Raw genomic sequence first — 13,768 nt, forward strand, 5'->3', positions numbered from 1 at the left:
TTAGTTATGACTTAAGAAGTTGAGGACATGATATGGCCTACAATGTTATTAGCATTAGTTAATAAAACCTCCGACACTAATTAAACATATGGTTAACCATTTTCCTCTGCTAATCGTCTTGTCTAATTACCCTTTGCTTCCCGACTAGGGGTGTGGGTCGATACGATATATCGTATCGAAAACGTTGTATCGTGTTTCGTATCGAAAATATCGATATGAAAGAATTTCATATCGTTATCGTATCGAAAGTTTCGATATATCGAACTTTCGATATGAATAATATCAATATCGTTATCGTATCGATATTTCGATATATCGTAAGATCGATACGATATATCGAAATATCGTTATCGTATCGAATACCTGTATATCGAAAAATATAATTTCAAAAACTGAAAAATAACACAAAAATTAATAAAACTTCAATACAATAAAATAAATATTGTTCTTATTAGGGTTTCATATATATATTTTCTAAAAATATATGAATGAATTAAATGGATTTATATATATTTATAATTTTAAACTTCAATATACATTGAATTTCAATATGTTTCAATATATATTGATATAAAACGATATATCGCGATATAAGGAAATTCATATCGTTATCGTATCGAAAACTTACGATACGATATCGTATCGTATCGAAAAATACGATATATCGAAAATTCGATAATTTTTCGATATTTTTCAATACGATACGAGCGATATATCATTTTTTCGGTATTTTTTCCCAGCCCTATTCCCGACACACACACAAACTATACGACGCTATTTTATTCCCATTACTTTATAGTTTTAACTAAATCAATTGAAAGTGCTATTTTTTTGAGGAGATTGAGTTAGTTAAAATAGGAGCTTTCCGAGTTAAAAATAAGAAAATTAATAGTGTTGGTATACAATTATATAAAATCGTATGATGATTGTACATATAGTAACTAGTAAGTACTATTAATAAAAATATAGTAATTCTTGAGTCTAACATAAATATTAACAATTTCATCCCTATTTCAAAATGAAAAAAATAAAATATAAATACTCCATATAACTGCACCAACATTATATGCCTAATTACTAAAATTTTTATTACTACCACACTACTTGCAATAATATATACGACAGAGAGAGACAGATACGAGAGAGAGAGAGAGACAGTAAGAGAGAAGGTGGAGTTAGTAGAGTGAGGGGGTGAAGGAGGGGTCCATTTTCACTGCCATTGAACCAACTCAATAGGTATGGGGCTGCTGCATTTATCTCCATGTTTTTTACTTCCATCTCAATCAAACTCCTCGCTACTATTTTTCCAACTTTTTTTTTATACTTTCTTCTTTATATTCTTGAATTAGGTCTCTGTTTCTTTAATATTTGTGCTTTTTTTCACGAAATGCGTAGGTCAGGAATCCCTAGTTGAAGAGAATTCTCTCGAGTTCAGATACGAGGAACCCTAGATCTGAGCCACATTGCGCGGAACCCCATTTTAGTTCATGTAATTTTCGTGCTCCCTTTTTCAATTTCTTGTCGGCGCAGCTATTCTGTGTGTGTTTTTAGTGTAGATCTTGCCGAATTTCTGAGATTTACTTTGCTTACTAGCTCCTTGCTTCAGAGGGTTTGTGGCTTCTCTCTCTGTATTTGGGGCTTTTGCATTTTGAAGATTTGTTATTTATTTTCTTCTTGCTTTCAATGTGTTAGACATTTAATAGGAGAGCCAGTGCCAGTTCTGTTTGAATTTTGAATATGCATTTTGTTCGGTGGTTGGGACCAGTAAATTTAATTTTTTTTCCCTCTTGCCTGCGAATTTTGCAGCTATTAATGTGTTTTTGGGGCTTTTCATCTCTGCATGTGTTGGCTTGTGTTGTTTTGAAATTGGAGTATTGATTTGCGTTTCTTACTCATTTGCGTTTCGTTTGCAAAATCGATGTTCTCAGATTGTGTGTCTGTGTTCATCTCTATATGATCAGGTACATTTCTTTTTGGGAGAAGTAGAGGAGTTTAAGTTGAGTTCACACTGTATCTAGCAGTGAGCTGCAATGGGGAAGTCTGCCGGAAAGTGGATCAAGACGGTGCTCTTTGGGAAGAAGCATTCGAAATCCAACTATTCCAAAGTAAGAAATTTGTTGGTTCAGCGGTTAAGATCTCTGGTTTATCTTTCTGTTTTTCGTTAGTGTGATGTGAGGATCAATTTATAATAATTATGGTTTCTATTTTGCGTGAAGAATGGGACACCCGATAAAAAGGGTGCGCTGAAGTCACCAGTCGAGGATCCGGCTAGAGATTCCTCTTTTATACCGGATCAATTGACTGAGAGAGGTGTTGAGAAATTGGAACTCGAGAAAGGAACATCTGCATCTCAATGTGATGCTGTTGGTGTGGCTTATGTGGATCAAGGTATTGATTCACCAAAGAACGATGAGTTGGCTCCAGTCAGTGACGAGGAGGTGAAGAGGCAAGAACAAGCTGCTACAAAAACTCAAGCAGTCTTTAGGGGATACTTGGTAAAATTCTCTATCATCAACTGTATAAATTGCTTCCTGGTTAACAGGTGTAACTTGTTCTTATTGTAAGCTTATTTCTGTTGACTTCCTCATCTCGTAGATTAGAATTTGATCTTCCATCACTGCTGAGAATATGTTGGTTTTTAATGTTGCAGAAAAGTAATGTAGTTTAGTAGCTTTCATCTTATTTTATCGTAAGCTAATCTTGTCAAGCATGCTACTTTGTTTTGCTATTCACAACTTGCTGTATCGTGGTTGTTAATACCATCTTCAACTTTTGGCTAATGTTTGATGATGCAGTTTCAATAGATGAATTCTGACCGAATCTCTCTAGCATTAGAATTCTATGTTGATTTTATATCTACACACCTTAATTTTGTTGAGAAGCTGTTCAAATTTCTCAGCTAGTTATTACATAAGATACTTAACATGATGTGATTATGTTTCAATGGCAGGCTCGGCGCGCTTTTCGGGCTCTCAAGGGTATCATAAGGCTACAAGCTCTTATTCGCGGACATCTGGTTAGGAGGCAGGCTGTTGCTACTTTGCGTTCCATGCGGGCAATCGTTAAATTCCAGGCACTGGCTCGTGGAAGAAGCATTAGGCTCTCAGATGATATACCTGAAGTGGGGAAAGTAGAGCTTCAGGTATCCCCGATTTGTGCAAACTAATTGATCTACTAGTCTCACTTCTTCTTTCTTTACCTGCTAAGTTCGCCTGCAGTTGAAAACATCAACATTATATACTTGCTGCTGTTCCTTTCTTTAACGATCTGTTTAAGTTCATTGATTGTTAAGGTTGACTTAGTTATCATGATTTAGCTTTAGGTACATTTACCGGGTCTTAGTTACTCTGCTATCTTTGCTCGAATGGTATTGCTGTGGTCTATGATTCTTGTCATTATAATTGGTACTCGAGCACATTGTTGTAAAACAGATATCATCTTTAATGCTTTCAAACAGTTGCATCTGATCATTTTAATGTTGATCGATAGGTGGCTGCTGGGGCACATTCGGGTTCATTCCTTGGTTCGGAAATGCTAGCAAGTCATCCATTTATCCAGAAGGTTTTGCCAATATCTTCTACTACTTTTTACATGATACCTGGTTAAACCAGAAACTGTTAACTTCTTATTCCTTGGAAATCATTTAAATGCTTATAGATGTACTTTATTGCTTGTTCAGCTTCTTGCGACATTACCGAATGCTATGCCTCTGAGTCTTCAATATGATCCTGCTGAACCCAATTCAGCTCAGAACTGGCTTGAGCGCTGGTCATTATCCCGCTTTTGGGAACCACCAGTGCGCACCAAGAAGACTATGAAATCAAAGCCTCAGAGGAAGCCAGAGTCTGAACATGTGAAATCAAAAAGGACTATCCGAAAGGTGTCAGCTACGGCACACGGGGAAAATGGTGGTGTAGCCTCTTCTGAAATGGATAAGCCCAAACGCATCTCGAGGAAAGTCACAAGTCAAACAGAGGTTGCACAGGAGCAAAGCCCAAGTGAACTCGAGAGGGTTAAGCGCAACTTGAGAAAGGTTTCAGCATCTGCATTGGCAGCTTCTGAGAAACCTGATCCAGAAACTGAGAAACCACAGCCCCTTCAGAGCGTGGAAATAGTAGCGAGCCCTGCACTTCCCGCTGTTGTTGAGCAGGAGATGGTGATTTCTCCTGAAACCCCAGGGGATTCAGATGTTGTTGCAGTTCAAACAGGTTCAACAGATTTGGTTGAGGCCCCTGAAAAAATAACAAAGGATGAGCCTGTTGATGTGCAACACGATAACTATCCAGTTGCTGGGATTCCTTCCTTGGAGAATGGTGTGAAGATAGAGAATGCACCATCTTTGGATGATGAAATAAACTGCAAGGATGAACAGAATCACAAGGAGAATCACAAGATTAGGAAGAGGAAGTCCCTTCCAGCTAATAAGCCAGATTATCCGGAAAATATCTCACAGAACTCCCCTAACTTGCCAAGTTATATGGCTGCCACTGAATCTGCTAAGGCCAAGCTTAGAGCTCAAGGAGCCGCTGCTGCTAAATTGGCTGAGGAAGCTATTGATTATGGCAGTGCCCGTCGCCATTCTCTACCAGCCCCTACTAATGGAAAACTGACCTCATTGTCACCCAGGATACAGAAGCCTGTGCATGCTAATGGCAAGGGAAGCAAAGTTAACAAATCATTGTCAGCCTCTAGAGACGGTAAGACACTCCTTCGTTGCTTCATTGCTTCAAACTATACTATATACCTCTTTAATGCAACAAAATTATTTATGCTAATTTTTTGTGATGTGGAACTGTCACATTTCAGACAAGGTGGTTCAGCCTGGTTGGAGGAGATGAGAGAGTGTGTAGCAGTTTCCTCAGATGGGATGTCTCAGAAGCATTGCACGACAGTGTAGCTGCGCTGCAGAGTTCAATTTGGTTCTTGTGCAGTCCTTATGTAATGGATGAATGTGAACACGACAAGTTCTAGTTCGTTTGCTTTGATGTTGTCTTTGCTCGTCTTTGTTTTGTATTTGAGGGTTTTACTGAAGGATGTATAGCTGTAGATGAAGAGTCTGTTATGACTATTCGAAAATTACTGGCGTGCTTCATAGTTTAATTTGTTACTTCCCTAAATACTGTAAGCTAACTGTTTTATGGTGTGTGCTTTGTTAAAAGCTGCTATCTCTACTTCAGAATTCTTGCATATATTAGTTTTTATAGCATCTCTTTTTTTAGTTAACTACAAATAGGGCTACCATTCTTTGTGGTCCTAGCTCCTGTTTTTTTGAGGCATTTTTGAGCTTATACTATCTGTTGAGGATCTTTTTAGGATGAAATTGACAACAAATATGCGTACATTTGAACTGTTATGCATTTGAACTTTTGAGAGATAAATAATCCCCAACAAATATTCACACAGAGAAACAAGAATTACATTCTAAGGCGAAGATGTGGATTATTTTGGGATATGAGTGTCCAGGCCGAGGCGTTGATGTCGCCATAGCGCTCTATCAGCAGCCCTGAACCAGAAATATCCAACAACTCCAACGACGACGCCTTACCAATCAGGCAATGTGGTAGTGCAGTCAGCTCGGAGCAGAAACGGATAGCCAACTCAGTAAGACAAGGCATTATCGAGCATTCTTCATGTGCAGTGGTAATGTCCTCCCACTCCCTCCAGTTTTCGCACCCCTTGAAAATCAGTTTCTTCAACTTCGGAAAGATAACATTGTTAGGAGATGAAGCAGCATCTCCCAGTCCCCATAGCTGTGGCCCCAGAACTACCAATCGGTACATGTCACGGACGTCGATCTCCTCCAGGCAGGGCAATTTTCCGAGAGGGGGCAAGCACGGCGTGTTTCTGAAACTAGTGAGTGAAACAGACCTCAGTTGGTTTAGAGGAGAGGAGATCCAATCCGGAAACTTGGTGCCATCGTAGAAAAATATTGAGAGGTGTCTGAGGTTTTGATGTGGCTCTAGAGCATCCATTACACCCTCAGCCATGTGGATCATAGATGATGGAATCCCAGACTCAGTCAAGAACTCCACACGGAGTGATTCAATGTGCCTCTTTAGCTTCAACTCTGCCTCCCGGGCATCCTCCACCACTCCATCTTTTCCCAAAGTTATTTTGAGCTGTAGGGATCCACTGAGAAGGTTTAACTTTTTCAGCAACCCCATCCTGCTCCCACCACTTCCCCCGTTGAATTCACTCAACCTGCGAAGACCAGTTAACTTAGCTAGACTCTCAGGTAACTGCATCACAGAATACATATTGTGGAGATGCTTGAGGTTTTTGAGCCTATCAACTCCTTGAGGAAGGTTGGAGAGTTCAACACATCCCTCGACATTCAAGGTTCTCAGTTGTGGCAACTCGCATAGGCTCTCTGGCAACTTCAGCAGCTCTTTATTATTGCTCAAGTCCAAGTGTCTCAACTTAATCAGATTCCTAATTTCTCTTGGAATCATTACCAGGTTGCAAGACCTTAGGAAAAGGGTTTGCAAATAATAAAGCTTGCAAATGTTATCCATATTTTCAATGTGTACAACACACTGATCTATAGACAACCACTTCAAGTGAATCAAATTCTCAATTCCCATAGGAAAATAATTCCAGAGTCCTAACACTCTGAGGCTGGTGAGGCAGTTGCAAAGAGTCGGAATGGTAGACCTTTTGTCAAACATTAAGCTCCGATAAGCTTTGACCTGAGCTATAAATGGGCAACAAACTTGGCAAGGTGTCTTTATCTCGGAGTCCTCCATCCTGTTGCTAGCGTTCCTAAGAAACTGAGCAAATTCATGCACTATGTCATGTAATTTAAAGGAGTCTGTCTGCCTATCTTCAAACAGGGATCGGCTAGATAAAGTTTTGAAGCATTCTTGCCCTATCAGTTCTAGCTTATCTCCATCATTCTCTGCACTAGAGCCCAAATAACCTAGTGCCATCCATAATCTTATTACTTCTTCCACACGAATCTTCTCATCTTTAGGGAAGAAAGCACAATAAGAAAAGCAACGCTTGTGCATTGGGGATAGTTCATTGTAACTCAAAAGCAGATGTGGGAAAAGCTTCGCTTTCACTTCCTTGAATTCCCACACTCGACTCATATACACATTCTCCCACTCCTCCAACGTGTCCTTGAAACGTAGAAGGCTTCCGAGAGTCTTTGCAGCAAGGGGCAAACCGCTGCATCTACGAGCTATCTTCTTGCACACATCCTCAAACCCCTTCATGCTCCTTCCAGAGAGGGCTATGTGCTCCAATAACAACCTACAATCGGCTTCCGGAAGGAGCCCTAGACTATAGATGTTCTGCTCCATCGTGCCCATAATTATGGCAACATTCTCATTTCTTGTTGTCACCAAAACAGTGGTGCTTGCTCCACCACTTTTGAGGGCATTCTTCAAAGGCTCCCACTTCTCATAGTCTTCTGTCCAGACATCATCCAACACCAACAGAAATCTTTTCCCTGCAATCAGCTCTACCAGCCTTTCAAGCGTGGCATCCAGTTGATTGGAAATGCTAGTCATTCTGCCCTTACCCATGCTCTCAAAAATATCCTGTGCAATCCTAGCCGCGTCGAATGAATTCGAGACACACACCCAACTTTTCAAATCAAAGCAATCTATTAGCCGAGCATCACGATACGCTAATTGAGCAAGTGTCGTCTTCCCAATCCCCCCTGCGCCCACAATCGAGATAATTCTAAGCCCTAATTCCCCACGGAAGCCCAAAACAACTTTCACAACAGAATCGGTATCACACGTCCGACCTTGGAGTTCAGATGAGTCGATTCGAGAAGTAGATTGAACCCTCGAAATGTGAAATTCAGAAACTGCAGTAAAATGAAATTTGCTTTTCTCGTTGAGAATGTCATCGAGTTTAGCTTTCAGATTCTCGACTTTGACGGCAATGTCATGACGAAACACAACATTTCTGAAGCACAAACACGAAGGTAGAAGAAGCGATGGTGATACCTTTTGCTTCTGCTTTTTGTTAAGGTTTGCAGCTCCAATTTCGACCATATGCTGAACAAGAGCGTAAGACCACTCCTCCAAAACGTCCTCCATTTCGTAGGACGTTTGTTCGAGGCTCAGCACCCAATCGCTGATGGCTTTGTCATCGTATCTTCTTCTCTCCGCATCATCTAACTCATTTCTGACCTCCTTGAGATTGTTGGAGAGATTCAGAAGCTCCTTCTCCACGCCTCTCACCAGTTGGATTTCGCTCTTGATATGCTCTTTCGCAATGAGCATCAGCTGCTCTGCTACCGATGAAATTATAGCATCAGCCATGATTTTCTACTCAACAACAGAGACACCGATTTCAGATCTGAGTATAAAAAAATGGAGTAAAAATGTAAAATAGGGAGTAAATGATTGCATGCAGTCTTCTCAAGTCAACTGATATTTATAACCACCCGCTTTCAATCTCATGCAGTCTTCCCAATCATATATAGTACTCCCTCCGTCCCATTCAAGATGACCACATTCTTAAGTGGCACGAAATTTTAAGAAGTGTTGTTAGATGGAATAAAGTAGTAAGGGAAAAGGTAATTAAATATTTTAATGAGAAAGATGAGAGAGAGTGACAAACAAAAAAAAAGATTTCAGCCACAGTTCATATCCAAATTAAATGATTTAAAATTGCTAGACATTGATCGATATTTTAATTAAATATAGATGAATTCCATGTCATTCGATCTTAGGTTCATACGTAGTAACAACACTTTCATAACATAAATATTGCCATTGCTAGAGACAATGATGGAACCATGGCGGGGTCGGCCGACCCCACCATGGATCCATGAGTGCTGCTGGGAAGGGAAGCCCCGTAATCGGCCGCCGACTAAGCAGTTCCGCCTTCCAACCCACGTATGACAACTTGTGTTGATGTGCAACACAATAACTATCCAGTTGCTGAGACTCCTCCCTTGAAGAATGGTGAGAAGATAGAGAGTGCAGCGTCTTTGGATGATGAAATAAACTGCAAGGATGAACAGAATCACAAGGAGAATCACAAGATTAGGAAGAGGAAGTCCCTTCCAGCTAATAAGCCAGATTATCCAGAAAATATCTCACAGAACTCCCCTAACTTGCCGAGTTATATGGCTGCCACTGAATCTGCTAAGGCCAAGCTTAGAGCTCAAGGAGCCGCTGCTGCTAAATTGGCTGAGGAAGCTATTGATTATGGCAGTGCCCGTCGCCATTCTCTACCAGCCCCTACCTCATTGTCACCCAGGATACAGAAGCCTGTGCATGCTAATGGCAAGGGAAGCAAAGTTAACAAATCATTGTCAGCCTCTAGAGACGGTAAGATACTCCTTTGTTACTTCATTGCTTCAAACTATATACCTCTTTAATGCAAAAAATTTATTCATGCTAATTTTTTTTTGATGTGGAACTGTCACATTTCAGACAAGGTGGTTCAGCCTGGTTGGAGGAGATGAGAGAGTGTGTAGCAGTTTCCTCAGATGGGATGTCTCAGAAGCATTGCACGACAGTGTAGCTGCGCTGCAGAGTTCAATTTGGTTCTTGTGCAGTCCTTATGTAATGGATGAATGTGAACACGACAAGTTCTAGTTCGTTTGCTTTGATGTTGTCTTTGCTCGTCTTTGTTTTGTATTTGAGGGTTTTACTGAAGGATGGATGTATAGATGTAGATGAAGAGTCTGTCATGACTATTCGAAAATTACTGGTGTGCTTCATAGTTTAATTTGTCACTTCCCTAAATACTGTAAGCTAACTGTTTAAGGTTGTGTGCTTTGCAAAAAGCTGTTATCTCTACTTTCGAAATTCTTGCATATATTGTGTCTTCTTTTAGTGAACTACAAAGAAGGCTACCATTCTTTGTGGTCCTAGCTCCTGTTTATTTAGGTATTTTTGAGCTTATACAATCTTTTTGAGGTTCTTTTTAGGATGAATTTACAATTGTCTCCTCTCTCTATCCTCTTTCACAAACTCTCTTTATGTTTTCTCACAACATTCTTCACTCATTTTCTCTTTTTTGCTTACTCTTCATGAAATTGTACTAACACTACTCTATGCACCATATCAACTTTTGAGGGATAAATAAGCCCCAAAAAATGTAAGTACGAAGAGAAAACAAGAATTATATTCTCAGGCGAAGGCCTGGATTATTTTGGGATATGAATGTTCAGGCTGAAAGTTTTATTATACTATTTGGTTGCATTATTAGTAACATGGGAGCTCAGTTTATGCAGAAGGCGAACAGATACGATCCTGCGGTGAAGGACGGAATCCTACGATAACCGTGGCCTACAAAAGCACATCCCTGGCTCACCGCGAAGCCCCCATACACGGAGGCTCCCGTAACGTACGACCACAATATTTCACCGGATGCAGCATCTACAGCGTAAACCGGCCCCGTCCCATAAGTGGAGCCGGCAAACATCACACCGTTCGCGATAGTGACCGGACCACTAGCGGAGGCCTTATCTGGAAGTGCAGTTGACCACAACACCTTCCCCCTCCCGGCCTCCATCGCAACCCACCCGCCCCCTGTCGTCACATTCTTTGACGGTACAAGCGTAAAATTCTGCTGATTGCTGCTGGCGATATTGGTGTAAACCCTCCTCGTGTCCGTAGCCGATCCCCATATCCCTCCTCCACCAATTCCTCCCGGTCCAGCTTCCTGCAACAATATAAAATTTTGAAATTAAACTGTTGGAGTGCAAACTCATCCCACATCAGAAAATAAGTGATTTCTTACAGTAGACCAGAGTATGTTTCCGTTTCCCCGGTCGAGTGCCCATGCATATCCGCTTTTCTGGACTGCAACAACCACGTCCTTCCTAGTGCCGTTGGTGTTTACAGTGAGCATCATTGGCGCTTCCCCAAAATCTGCGTCCGGGTTGGGGCCCTGGGGGCAGTTCGGGATGGAAGGATCGTTGCATGCTAAGAACCACACGTCATATCCTCCAAGCTGTCTGAACCATCTGATCCGGCCCGAACCTAAGTCGAGGGCTAGAATCGAGTCGTAGTGGATGTCGGGGGCAATGCATTGGTCTGGTTGGGTCGGAACCGTCTGATTATCTTGCTTTACTTGGCAGTCTTCGACACTCTGAGGGACAGAGTAGAGATTCCCGGTGGCGATGTAGACATGGTTTCGTCGTTCATCAATGGCGGGGCTGCTGCCCCATATTGCAGCTCCAGCGTAGTCTCCTCGTCTTCCGTTGTTGTCCGGAAGCATATAAGTTTGCCATAGAACCGATCCGGTCCTGACGTCTAGCTTCGCGAAGCTTCCTCGAAACGTACAGCAGTTTTCGATGCTGGAAGCTTCTTCTAGTGATGAAACGCCCACGTAGAATGCTCTACGAGACGAAGATATATGAATTGGATTAGGATGATATTGAGCTTTAATAACTATGTGAGTTAATGAAGAGATGATAAAGTATATACTATGTCGTTTCCATTTTAGTAAATGTGTTACTTTTAATTGGATAACCCAAAAGAAAAACGGTTTCAATTTTAATATATTTACAGTAAAGAAATATGTCAAGAATTCATAACATAATAGCAAATTTACAGTAATTAGATGATGACAAGAATTCCGAACAGATGTACCTGTTGTAGTAAGTGCCAGACATGGTTATAAGAGCGGCAGGGTGGTTGTCGAGCTGTCGTTTCCACACGAGTTCTCCTGTAGCCCTCCGGACAGCGATAACATAAGCCGGGCCATAAATGGCGACGATGAGTTTGTCGCCAGCTACGGTGGGGGTGGCTCGAGCTAGCAAGATGGTGGAGTTAAAGGTGGTGGCATTAAGTCCGGTTAGCTTCTGCAGATTCTTCTTCCAAACAAGGGAGCCGTCAAGTTGTCTCACAGCGAAAATGTGACCGTCCCAGGTGGGGAAATATACGACACCATCATAGACCGCAGGCGTGGCTGTTATGTCGTGTCCCGCGTTGAACTTCCACTTGAGACGGAGGCGGGTGGCGGTCGAAGGGCTGATCTTCTTCTCCCCCTCTGCGTATCTGTTGTTGTAGATGTCGCCGCCGTGGTTTGCCCAGTTTGCTGCAGGGAGAGAATTCTGCAACTGCATTCATGCAAATTAAATGATTTAATTACCTAGAATATTTGTATGTATCACTTTGTAAGAGATAAGACTTACTGATATAGCACATTGTAACAATGAGATTACTGATATGAGGAGAGTTCTATGATTAATGTGTGCCATGGAGTTTATAGTACTTCTTAATTAATGAGTATCATATTCATAATTATGCTCCAATATATACAAAATTATCGATCTGCAGTGGTTGACTTTTCCTAACTAAATTGTATTATTTGCGCAGGCATTAAGCTGACAAATGACAATAATATTATACTTCCAAATGAAGACTCATTTAGGTAATAGGTGGCTGCTAATTCCATCCCCAACTTAACAATATGAGATTTAATAAAACCAAAATATAATAAAGTACATGAACTACTAGTAAATTTATGTTTGTCTTGGGACAAATGTTATATTTGGGCTTTATTCCGGTTAAAATATTTAGAGTTAGGATTGGAATTTCTAACACAATAAAATTTCAATCAGATTAACATGGAGTACCAATTAGCCTAAAATTCGATATGCTGGACATATCCACCTTCATACTATGGTATTTTATAATGCCATAGTGATCTAGAAGCTTGGCTGCTAGATTTTGATTAGACTAATAAGTTGCAATAAAAGCTAAGCACGTATTTCTTCTTCTCTTTTAAAAAAACTCAAACTGCAATTAAAAATTAATTGAATACTAGCATATTATTAGACCAATGCTTTAGTTTAGCTTGCACGCATACCTCCATAAACTAAGCAAAAGGGATTAACCTAGGGAGTTATAACTAGGGTAGATGTATATATTTCGTAGCTATTAAAACTCTCTTATCAAAGTCAGAGATCTTAATTATCCTGTCAACTTACACTATTTTATTTCGTTAAATTACTGGGAAGATATATTGGAATAGTAGGTGGACAAATTTTATTTCGGCATTTTGTTTATTACTATCGAACAATTAACTAGGTGGGTATATACAGGTCCATTTAATTAGGCCAGATATATACAAGCCCAACAGTGTCTAGATTAATTCAAACATTCATAGATTAATCCAGACATTAATTGAGTTAGTACTCTAATCATGTTAGTAAACCGAACTTATTTGCTTATGTAATCCATTATCCATGGCCCTACATTTGGAATCTCGTAGTACTACTCCCTCCGTCCGCTATTGGGAGTCCCGGTCCCTTTTACGCACTTGTTTTATAAAAATGATAATAAATAGTTAAAGTTGAGAAATAATAAAGTAAGAGAGAGAATCGCAAAAGTGACCGAGACTCCTAATGGCGGACGGAGGAAGTATTTTTTAAAAATAATTCTTATTCATCGTTTTTAAAAAAATGGAATTTGTATAATGTAGTTTATACGACGTGGAAAGTTTTGTTATATGCATAAAAACGACATGAAATATTAACGTTGATTAGCCTTTTGTGTGCAAAAAATAATTCTTTTTTAGACTAATCAACTTATAATGAAACAACCCAATAAGATATACAGATCATTTATGAATTCATCAACTCATAAAAAAGTGATAATATCATCACAAAGATTTAGGAATGCTTCAAGAATTTGAATGTAGCACATTTCAATACAAGACTTAGCCAAAGCTTTAAAAAGTACTCCATTAGCAGAGAAGACTTCCGAACAAGGTTGCAGGCCTTAGTGGAAACTGAAAAGCATAAAGTCGTTACTACATTAGTATATACAATTCTCTTTCCATT

The 13,768-nt window shown here is 40.2% G+C and overlaps 3 protein-coding genes across 5 annotated transcripts; 1 reads left to right on the top strand and 2 right to left on the bottom strand.

Annotated features, from left to right (window-relative positions):
• Positions 1–1,095: 1,095 nt before the first annotated feature.
• Positions 1,096–5,176, top strand: LOC125198604 (protein IQ-DOMAIN 31-like). 3 transcript variants are annotated; one of them, XM_048096928.1, is made up of 8 exons: positions 1,096–1,236; positions 1,396–1,489; positions 1,929–2,105; positions 2,217–2,495; positions 2,951–3,142; positions 3,490–3,561; positions 3,680–4,697; positions 4,807–5,176. In XM_048096928.1, exons 3-8 carry the CDS (start codon positions 2,031–2,033, stop codon positions 4,836–4,838), a joined length of 1,668 nt encoding a protein of 555 aa, XP_047952885.1. In that variant the 5' UTR covers positions 1,096–1,236; positions 1,396–1,489; positions 1,929–2,030; the 3' UTR covers positions 4,839–5,176. The 3 variants fall into 3 exon arrangements, with proteins under 3 accessions (XP_047952885.1, XP_047952884.1, XP_047952883.1); XM_048096927.1 differs by having other exon boundaries at positions 1,962–2,105; XM_048096926.1 differs by lacking the exon at positions 1,096–1,236 and having other exon boundaries at positions 1,276–1,489; positions 1,962–2,105.
• Positions 5,177–5,315: 139 nt separating this feature from the next.
• Positions 5,316–8,279, bottom strand: LOC125198614 (putative disease resistance protein RGA3). The gene has a single exon (XM_048096936.1). It carries the CDS (start codon positions 8,277–8,279, stop codon positions 5,415–5,417), a length of 2,865 nt encoding a protein of 954 aa, XP_047952893.1. The 3' UTR covers positions 5,316–5,414.
• A 1,797-nt stretch (positions 8,280–10,076) lies between these two features.
• Positions 10,077–12,181, bottom strand: LOC125198589 (polyvinylalcohol dehydrogenase-like). Its single transcript, XM_048096907.1, has 4 exons — positions 12,116–12,181; positions 11,571–12,040; positions 10,717–11,317; positions 10,077–10,638 (listed from the first exon to the last, which is right to left on the bottom strand). The coding sequence occupies exons 1-4, from the start codon at positions 12,179–12,181 to the stop codon at positions 10,195–10,197; spliced, it is 1,581 nt and encodes a 526-aa protein (XP_047952864.1). The 3' UTR covers positions 10,077–10,194.
• Positions 12,182–13,768: the final 1,587 nt, after the last annotated feature.

This window comes from Salvia hispanica, unplaced genomic scaffold (assembly GCF_023119035.1).
Source record: "Salvia hispanica cultivar TCC Black 2014 unplaced genomic scaffold, UniMelb_Shisp_WGS_1.0 HiC_scaffold_169, whole genome shotgun sequence".
Lineage (NCBI taxonomy): Eukaryota > Viridiplantae > Streptophyta > Magnoliopsida > Lamiales > Lamiaceae > Salvia > Salvia hispanica.